Source organism: Belonocnema kinseyi, chromosome 3 (assembly GCF_010883055.1).
Source record: "Belonocnema kinseyi isolate 2016_QV_RU_SX_M_011 chromosome 3, B_treatae_v1, whole genome shotgun sequence".
Taxonomy (NCBI): Eukaryota; Metazoa; Arthropoda; class Insecta; order Hymenoptera; family Cynipidae; genus Belonocnema; species Belonocnema kinseyi.
Window position 1 is genome coordinate 142,419,243 of NC_046659.1, and position 10,405 is coordinate 142,429,647.

Here is a 10,405-nt window from a genome sequence, read left to right on the forward strand (position 1 = left end):
GGGATATTTTGGACTTAAAAAAAAAATTAATTTGAATTCATTTGGACTTCACCCTGCATTCTTATTAATTTATCTTGAATTATTTTAAATTCCTCGGAATTTCCTTGAATTTCGTTTTAATTCACTTGAATTCTTCTAAATTCTACTAAATTCAATTAACTTTCTAGAAAGTTTTTTTGAATTCACTCTGAAGTCTTTTACACTCACCTGAATTCTTAGACATTTCATCTAATGAATCTTGAGTTCATCTTGAATTCCCTTGAATTATTCTAAATTCACTCCAATTTCACTAAAATCTGGGAAATATTTTGAATCTTATTCAACTCATTTAAATTTATTTCGAGTTGTTTCTTTAGTCTTCTTTTTTAATTCTTTCGTATTGTCTTGATATTTAACCTAAATAAATTTGAATAAAATTTGATAAATTTGAATTCCCTTGAATTTTTCTCAATTCCAAATTTAATGAATTCAATGAATTTTTAAAATGTTTTTTTGATTGTTTTTAATATACTTGAAGTTTAAAAATATTTATTGAGTATTTGTCGTTTCTCCTAAGTTGCAATAAATTTTGTTAAAATTTTTGAATTTTTTTCAATTCATTTGGATTTTCATTAATTTCATCAAATTCTTCTGGTTACCCTTAAATTTCTCTAAATTTACTGTAAAATTCTCTTGAATTATTCCGAAATTCCTGAAATCGGTGGATCGTAATTTACCCTCAATTCGTTAAGAAAAATAAATTCTTTGGAATTCTCTCGATAAATTCTTTTGAATTCCCTTGGATTCTTAAAAATTAACCCAAATTTTACTGAAATCAATGGAATATTTTGGATTTTTAAAAAATCAATTTGGACTTCACCCTAAATTCTTATTAATTTATCTTGAATTATTTTTAATTCTTCGGAATTCTCTTGAATTTCGTTTAAATTTATTTCGAGTTCATTCATTCTGAATTCTTGATACAAAATTTTTTCGTATTATTTTGATTTTTTAACCTAAATAAATTTGAATAAAATTGGCTAAGTTTTAATTCCCTTGAATTTTTCTCAATTCCAAATTTCATTAATTCAATGAATTTTAAAAGTATTAAAAAAAAATTAATTCAACTTTTACGATATTTATCGAATTGTTCTCGTTTCTCCTACATTTTAATAAATTTATTCAACATTTATTTAATGTGTTATTTATTTATTTCTTGAATTAGTTTTCGAATGAAGTCAATTCTTTTGAATTCATCCTGAATTCTTTTCACTTCCATTTTACCAAATTCGATGGAAATTCATTGATTTTTTAAATATTCTTTAATTCTATTCTTTTAAATTCGAATGTATTTCATCAGTCTCAAGAATTCCTTGAAATTGTTCTAAATTCACTGGAATTTTACTGACATAAATTAAATATATTTGACTTTTTAAATTCATCTCGAATTCTTATTAATTTATCCTGAATTCTTTTAAAAAATTGATCTTTGAAATGCTCTCGATTATGTAAACTCTCGATAAATTATTTTGAATTCCCTTGAATTCTTATGAACTCACTTTGATTTTTCTAAAATCAATGGATTATTTCGGAATTTTTCCAATTGATTTTTTAAATTTAATTTGCCTTGGATTTTATTTGAACTTTATTTCATTCTTTAATTTACAAAAAAAAATTAATTGTTTACCATTTTACTCTTTTCGATGGAAATTAAAAAAAAATTTAAATATTGATCAATTATATTCTATAAAATTCTAATTGATTTCATTCAAGTATGTTGGATATCTTTGAACAATTCAAAATTCACTCTTAATTTTACTAAAATCACTGGAATATTCTAGAATTTTGTAACTCAATCATTTAAATTAATTTCGAATTTTCATTGCAATATTTTGAACTATTTTTAAAACTGTTGATTTCTTTGAAATTCTCTTGATTCTTTTAACTTTCAATAGATTTTTTTTTAATTCACTTGAATTCTTTTAAATCACTTTTTGCTTCATTCAATTTTACTCAATTAAATGAATCGAATTTTTTTTTAATTCACCCTGAAGCCTTTTAAACTCACCTTGAATTCTAGACACTTTATTAAATTCTTTTCAATTTCCTGGAATTCTTATCAATTCACTGCAACTTTCCATTTTTTTAATTCCAAGGAACTTTAGTCACTTTTGGTGATAGAAATTAGTCACTGCCCCTGAATTCTTATTATTTTATACTGAATTAGTTTTAATTCTTTGGAATTTTCTTCATTTTTTTACAGGTTGAAAATTGAATTAATTTTAAATCCGTTTTTTTTATTTAAAAAATTAATGTTTTCAACTGAAAGTCTAGCTGTTCCATTTTTGGTAAAAATTGATGCTTTTTAGTGGAAAATTTAAGTAATTGTTTCAAATTACAGTTGAAACAATAAAGGATATTTAGATAGAACGTCATGAATTAAAATAAATTCCAGAAAAAACGAAAATATTTCAATCTTTTGTTTTTTTTTTTTTAATTCTGACAATTACGAATTCAAAAAATATGTATTTCCTCCGTGCAAACTCAAGATATTGATTAATATTAAAAATTTGAAACAGGTTATAAGGGAGCCAAAATGAAACTTTTCAGTGCTGGGCTGTTTTTGAATTGGATTTTTTTTCTTTCGACCCACCCTAATCTTTATTTTATACACATTTTGAGATTCGAATTTAAATCCTATTTACAAAATTCTCAAAAATATTACATGTATCAGTCTAAGAGCTTTCGAAAAATAAAGCTTCCATTCAATGCAGAGTTCCAACGCAAATATATACAACCTTACGCGACGATATAAAAATAGGATCGATATTCAGAAATATTTGTTCAAATATTGGGAATGCTGGTCCATTCCCAATTAAAGATCAAGGATCAACGAGATTGTATTTGTCCTGATTAATAACTCAGGGACGTATAAATAATTGTTTTAAAATTTAGCATAGGATTTATGTTTCCTCGCTTATATTTGTGTCAAAAACCGATTCCAATTTCGAAACACCGACTGTCGATTTTTCCATAACTCGCTTGTAGCGTTCCACCAAATCAGTGATGGATCGTCTCCTACCTTTTTGTTTGTCGCCTTTATTTGGCGAAGCAACGGGGCAACATGGCTTCTGAAATTTAATTTCTATTTCCTCATTTACGGACAGATATTGTCTGTTTACATCGGCACTAGTTTCGGGAATGTCGAAAAACCGGTTCATCTTTTTGGGAGTGCTCTTCTTCTCCACAACTGAAGTATCGCTGCTGTAGCTAAAGAAACTTTTCATTGTCATGTCAATTGTCAGCTCGGCGTTATTTCCGTCACCAATATTGTTCAAAATAGTTGAGTTCGCTTTCGCTGAACAAGGCATTGACAACATGCTACAATTTGCAGCTGGAAAATTTTTAATTAAAGGGAGTTAAAGTAAATTTAATTAATAAAAACACAGACCTCGGAGTCACTTCAGAGATCAAAAATGGTGTAAATAGTGTGAAAAATTTGAAAAAATAGTGTCAAAATAGTGTGATAACATTTATCAAGCATTAAAATTATATGTGATCTGAATTTAAAAGTGTAGAGTCTGAAATAAAAAAAGTCTACTAGATTTTATCACACATGTTACCATATATATTTAATATATGTGGGGATAATCCGCTGCAGCTGTGTTTGCGCAAATGCCAACAAAATAAAAAAACCTTGGGTGCGAATTCGCACCAGTGTACCTTTTGAGGGTTAACTTAATTTTTCAAGCAAAATTTTTAATGTTCTAATATATCTTGAAAATATTGAAAAATTAATTTTAATGTTTATTTAAAATAGTATTCTTTAAGTCTGTAAATTTTTTATTTAATGTTCAAATATAAATTTTTTATCACGATGTCGAAATACCGAAAACGAGAATGAGAATATTATCGAGAATATAACCGAGAAATAAATTATCTAAGAATTTATGAGAATCTCAGAATTTATTTTCATTAATTGGGAATGGTGGTTAAACATTTCGCCATCTGGTGCCGAAAACTGGAACTAGTAAGAATAGGTACAATTTTAAACCTGTATTTTAATTTGTTCATAAAAGTGCTTTTAAGATTGTTTTGTAAAGTTTAAAACAATGATTGAATACTAAAAATAAATCTTCATTAAACACATATCGTTTTAGATAGAATTATGATCTTTTACAGTGAAAAAACGCATTTTTGTCCAAAAACGTTTTTAAAAAAAAATCAATTCTTTCACTATTTCATGTAAGGTTCAATGCATTGTAAGCTTAAATAAACTTTAATTAATGTATGTAGCGACAAATTTTATCCAGATTATGCAAAGAATACGAATAATAGACGATTGAAATTGAAATAGCAAAGTCTAACTTAACTTTTAGATCAGATTTTTAAATAGTAAATATTTCATGTATAAATTAATAAAAATTTACTTCGAGTTCATTTTTGTTTCAAAATAAGCCCATTTAAGATAATAATATGTTGAAAATCACAATGAATAGTCAAAAAAATGTTGTTTTTTTTTAGAAAAATATTTTGTGCAAAAAATGTGTTTTTTCACTGTATAAAATTAAAATTATGTATAAAATCCTTTGTTCTTGATAAATACTTATTTTTAGTATCCAATAAATACCTTAAACTCCACAAAAAAAATCGTTAGAACACTTTTATGCTCAAATTCAAATGCATCTTAAAAAATGTACCCATTCTTTCTAGTTCGAATTTTCATCGCCAGGAGGCATATCGCAGTTTAACCATTCCCAATAGAAAATTGCATATTTTCGTTAAATTTTCGGTTAAAAATTCAACTCTTTTTTTGAAAGTTTCTCTTTTTTATTTTAAAGATTCTGGGTGAAAATTCAACTATTTTTCAACATTTGTTTTTGTATTTATTTAATTAAAAATACATCCATTTTAAGAAAAATGTCACCGTTTTTGCATAAAAAAGCAACTGTGTTGTTGGAAATTAAGCTATTGTACTATTTTCTTGAAAACTTAACTATTTCGTAGAAAATTTACTTTTTGTTTAAAATTTATATTTTGGTGTTGAAAAATGAACTAAAATATTTTCTGGATGAAAGTGTCACTTATAAAAAAAATGCTTTTTTATTACAAATTCATCTGTTTTAGTAAAAAATTGATCTTTTTGGGATAAAAATACAACTATTTGGTAGGGAATTTAACTATTTTGTTAAAAATTCATCCTTTTTGGTTGAAAAAATTCGTCTTTTGGGATTGAAAATTCAATTTTTTTGGTAGAAAATTATTTCTTCTTAAAAAACTCAGTTTGATCGTGAAAACTCGACTTGAATCTTCTTCAACAGAAAAATATTTTTTTTAGTTTGGAATTCGTTTTTTAACAGAAAATGTAACTTTTCCATTTTTTCAAGATTCATATTTTTCAGTTAAAAATTCGCGTTTTTCTGTCATTGTAAAAAACAATTTTTTAGTTTGAAATTTCGTTTTTTTTTTGCGTAAAAATGCATCAGTTTCGTGGAAAATTAATTTTTTATTGGACAGTCATATTTTTTGTATGAAACTTGAATTTTTGTGAAGAAAATTTGTTTTCTGGTATGATGGTTCAATAATTTAGATAATCTTTTATTTAGGTTTTGAGTGAAAAATCTTTATTTGTTGGAAATTCGTCTTTTTGGTTTAAAAATTATTTTCCTTTGTTGTATAAATTTCATTCTTTTTTCATTAAAATATAAACTATGACACTTTTTCGTTTAGTTGAAAAAATTCGTCTTTTTACATTGAAAATTCCATTTTTTCACGGAAACTCATTTTTTTGTTAAAAAAAATTCAATTTTTGATCTTGCAGAGTCAACTGGGATCTTTTTTGGATGAAAAATCAACTTTTTTGTAATTAAAAATTCCGCTGCTAAGAGAAATTTAATATTTTTTTGATAAAAATTTTATTATTTGTCTCAAAATTAAATTATTTTGTTGAAAATTCAACTTTTTTGCTGAAAATTTGTCTTTTTGATTTAAAAATTCAAAAATTTGATTAAATTTGGTTGATTTCTTGATTTTTGAACATTTATATTTTTGGTTTAAAAATTAATCTGTTTTCGGTTTAAATTTTACTTTTCTGTTACTTTTTTGTTATTAAAAATTTATTTACTTTCTTAAAAATTCGTTTTTGTATTTAAAAATTCTATGTTTTAACTTAAAATATAACAATTTCATTTTTTGGTCAAATATTTGTCTTTTTCAATTGAAAATTCATAATTTTTAATAAAAAATTAATCTTTATCATTGAAAATTCATCCTTTTAGTAGAAAATTCAACTATTTTGTTCGATATTAATTTTTTGGATTGAAGACTCATTATAATAGTTAAAAAATCATTTCTTTGGTTAAAAATTTAACTATATTGTAGAAAAATAATTTTTTTTAAACTGAAACTTTAGCTGCTAATTTTCTTCTTTAGTTGAAAATTTAACTAGTTGTTTTCAAATTAATGGACTTTGTGAAAAATTCATATTTTAGGTTAAAAATTTAACCGTTCTTTTGGAAATTCGGTTTTTATATTAAATATATATTTTAAGTGCATAAATAATTTTTCCATTTTTGGTTAAAAATTCGATTTTTTAAAATGAGAATAGAAAAATTCCCTGTTTGGTTACAAATTTATCATTTTGAATTGAAAGTTTATCAGTTTTAGTGGAAAATTAATCTTTATGGTTAAAATTTTACTTTTTTGGTCGAAAATTACACTATTTTGTTCGATAATAATTTTTCTGATTGAAGACTCATAATTATAGTTCAAAATTCATTTCTTTGGTTAAAAATTGAAATAAATTGTTAAAAATTATTTTCTTTTTTTCCTAATTATTTTTTTTAAACTGAAACTTTAACTACTCAATTTTTTTTCTTCAGTTGAAAATTTAACTATTTATTTTCAAATTAATGCAGTTTGTGAAAAATATAGTATTTTATTGAGAATTCATTTTTTTAATAGAAATTGAAGCATTTGGTTAGAAATTAAACAGTTGTATAGAAACCTAAAATATTGTTGTTGAAAATTCATGTCCCACGTTAAAAATTCAACTGCTTTTGTGGCATTTTTTTTTTTGAAAATTCAACAGTTTTTTCAGAATTTCTCTGTTTTTGGTAAAAAATTTAACTATTGAATTAAAAATTTCAGTATTTTTTTGAAAATTCATGTTTTCTAGTAAAAAATTAATCCTCTTGGTTGAGAAATTAACGTTTTTGTAGAAATTAAATTTTCTTGGTTCAAAATACAACTGTTTGGTTGAAAATTAATAAATTTTGGTTGATGATTAAACTATTTTGTTAAAAACTCGCCCATTTCGGATCAATTCAACAGTTTTTGATTAAAAAAGAAAATATTTTTTTGTTTAAAACATGAACTATGACACTTTTTTGTTAAAAATTCAACCATTGTATTACAAATTTATGTATTTCTTTAAAAATTCGTATTTTCTGGTGAAAAATTAATTTTTTTGGCAGAATCTTCAGAATTTTTCTTTTTTCCTATAAAATTTAACTATTTCGTTGAAAATTGAACTGTTTATAGGAAATCTCATCTTTTTTGTTCAAAATGCAACTGTTTAGTTGAAAATTAATCCATTTTGATTGATGATTCAACTATTTCGTTAAAAAATCGTTCATTTTGGTTCAATTTAATAGTTTTTTATTTAAAATGGAAATCTTTTCTTGGTTAAAATATCAACTATTAAATTTCGTTAAAAATTTATCCTTTCTGGTAGAAAATTAATCTTCTTGGTTAAAAATTTAATTATTTCATTGAAAATTCATGTATTTTGTTTAGAATTTATCTTTTTTTTTTGTATAAAATTTAATTATTGGGTTAAAAATTCAAAAGTTTGGTCGCAAGTTCATCAATTTTGGTTACTGATTCAATTTTTTTCCTTAAAAATTCGATCATTTCGGTTCAATTCAACAGTTTTTTATTAAAAAAAGAAAATATTTTTTTGCTTAAAACATTCACTATTACATTTTTTGTTAAAAAATAAACTTTTTAGTGAAAATGTATTTTGTTGAAAATTTCTCTTTTATGGTAGAAAATTAATCTTCTTAGTTCAAAATTCATCTATTTAGTTCAAAATTGATGTATTTTGTTCAGAATTCATATTTTTTAATAGAAAATTTAACTATTTGTTGGAAAATTCAATTGTTTTGTAGGAATCTCATCTTTTTGGTTCAAAATGCAACTATTTGGTTGACAATTAATCAATTTTGGCTGATGATTAAACTATTTTGTTAAAAAATCGTTTATTTTAGATCAATTCAACAGTTTTTTATTAAAAAAGAAAATATTTTCTTGCTTAAAACAGTCACTATTACATTTTTTGTTAAAAAATCAATTTTTTGTGAAAAATTTATTTATTTTCTTGAAAATTCGTCTTTTCTGGTAGAAAATTTATTTTCTTGGACGAAAATTTCACTATTTTGTTAAAAATTGATGTACTTTGTTGAGAATTTATATTTTTTAGTAGAAAATTTAACTATTTGTTTGAAAATTTAACTGTTGAAAATTCATGTTCTCGCGTTAGAAAATCAATTGCTTTTGTGGAATTTTTTTTTCAAAATTCAACCGCTTGTTCCAAATTTTTTGTCTTTTTTATTAAAAAAATCAATCTTTTTGTGAAATGTTGGTTGCAAATTTAACTATTGAATTAAAAATTTAAGTATTTTTTTGAAAATTTGTCTTTTCTAGTAAAAAATTAATCCTCTTGATTGAGGATTCAACGTTTTTGTAAAAAGTTATTTTTTTTTTGTTAAAAATACAAATTTTTGGTTGAAAATTAATTCATTTTGAATGAGTATTAAACTATTTTGTTAAAAACTCGTTCATTTTGTATCAATTCAACAGTTTCTTTAATAAAAAAGAAAATATTTTCTTGCTTAAAAAATTCACTATTACATTTATTGTTAAAAATCAATTTTTTAGTGAAAAATGTATTTTTTTTCTTGAAAATTCGTCTTTTCTGGTAGAAAATTAAGCTTTTTGGTTAAAAATTCAACTATTTGTTTGAAAATTTAACTGTTTTGTAGGAATCTCATCTTTTTGGTTCAAAATGCAACTATTTTGTTGACTCTTAATCAATTTTGGCTGATGATTAAACTATTTTGTTAAAAACTCGTTTATTTTAGATCAATTCAACAGTTTTTTATTAAAAAAGAAAATATTTTCTTGCTTAAAACATTCACTATTACATTTTCTGTTAAAAAATCAATTTTTTGTGAAAAATTTATTTATTTTCTTGAAAATTCGTCTTTTCTGGTAGAAAATTTATTTTCTTGGAAGAAAATTTCACTATTTTGTTAAAAATTGATGTACTTTGTTGAGAATTTATATTTTTTAGTAGAAAATTTAACAATTTGTTTGAAAATTTAACTGTTGAAAATTCATGTTCTCGCGTTAAAAAATCAATTGCTTTTGTGGAATTTTTTTTTTTCAAAATTCAACCGCTTGTTCCAAATTTTTTGTCTTCTTTGTTAAAAAAATCAATCTTTTTGTGAAATGTTGGTTGCAAATTTAACTATTGAATTAAAAATTTAAGTATTTTTTTGAAAATTTGTTTTTTCTAGTAAAAAATTAATCCTCTTGATTGAGGATTCAACGTTTTTGTAAAAAGTTATTTTTTTTGTTGTTAAAAATACAAATTTTTGGTTGAAAATTAATTCATTTTGAATGAGTATTAAACTATTTTGTTAAAAACTCGTTCATTTTGTATCAATTCAACAGTTTCTTTAATAAAAAAGAAAATATTTTCTTGCTCAAAAAATTCACTATTACATTTATTGTTAAAAATCAATTTTTTAGTGAAAAATGTATTTATTTTCTTGAAAGTTCGTCTTTTCTGGTAGAAAATTAAGCTTTTTGGTTGAAAATTCAACTATTTGTTTGAAAATTTAACTGTTTTGTAGGAATCTCATCTTTTTGGTTCAAAATGCAACTATTTTGTTGACACTTAATAAATTTTGATTGATTATTAAAATATTTTGTTAAAAACCCGTTCATATTGGATCAATTCAACAGTTTTTGATTAAAAAAGAAAATATTTTCTTGCTTAAAACATTCACTTTTACATTTTTTGTAAAAAAATCAACTTTTTAGTGAAAAATGTATTTATTTTGTTGAAAATTTCTCTTTTCTGGTAGATAATTAATCTTATTCATTGAGAATTCAACTATTGGATAAAAAATTAATATATTTTGTTAAAAGTTCATATTTTTTGGTAAAAAATAAATCTTCTGTGTTGAAAATTAATTGTTTTTTTTTTGGTTGCTAAAAAGAAAGTCTAAAAAAAAGGGTTAAATAGTATGAATAATGGGACTTCCGTTTCCGGTATGAAAGCGTAAAGTAGTGGGAATTGTGGATGCTGAGTTTTTCTGATATTGTGGTGAAATTTGAGGTGAGTGGATTGTGGAAG

At 23.4% G+C, this 10,405-nt stretch overlaps 1 protein-coding gene across 1 annotated transcript in view; it reads right to left on the reverse strand.

The window, feature by feature from the left end:
• Positions 1–2,607: 2,607 nt before the first annotated feature.
• Positions 2,608–10,405, reverse strand: part of LOC117170180 — a 36,853-nt gene continuing 29,055 nt past the window's right edge. The window contains exon 8 of the mRNA XM_033356762.1: positions 2,608–3,373. Within this exon, the coding sequence (XP_033212653.1) occupies positions 2,943–3,373 (431 nt within the window). The 3' untranslated portion in view covers positions 2,608–2,942. The remainder of the gene's footprint in view (positions 3,374–10,405) is intronic.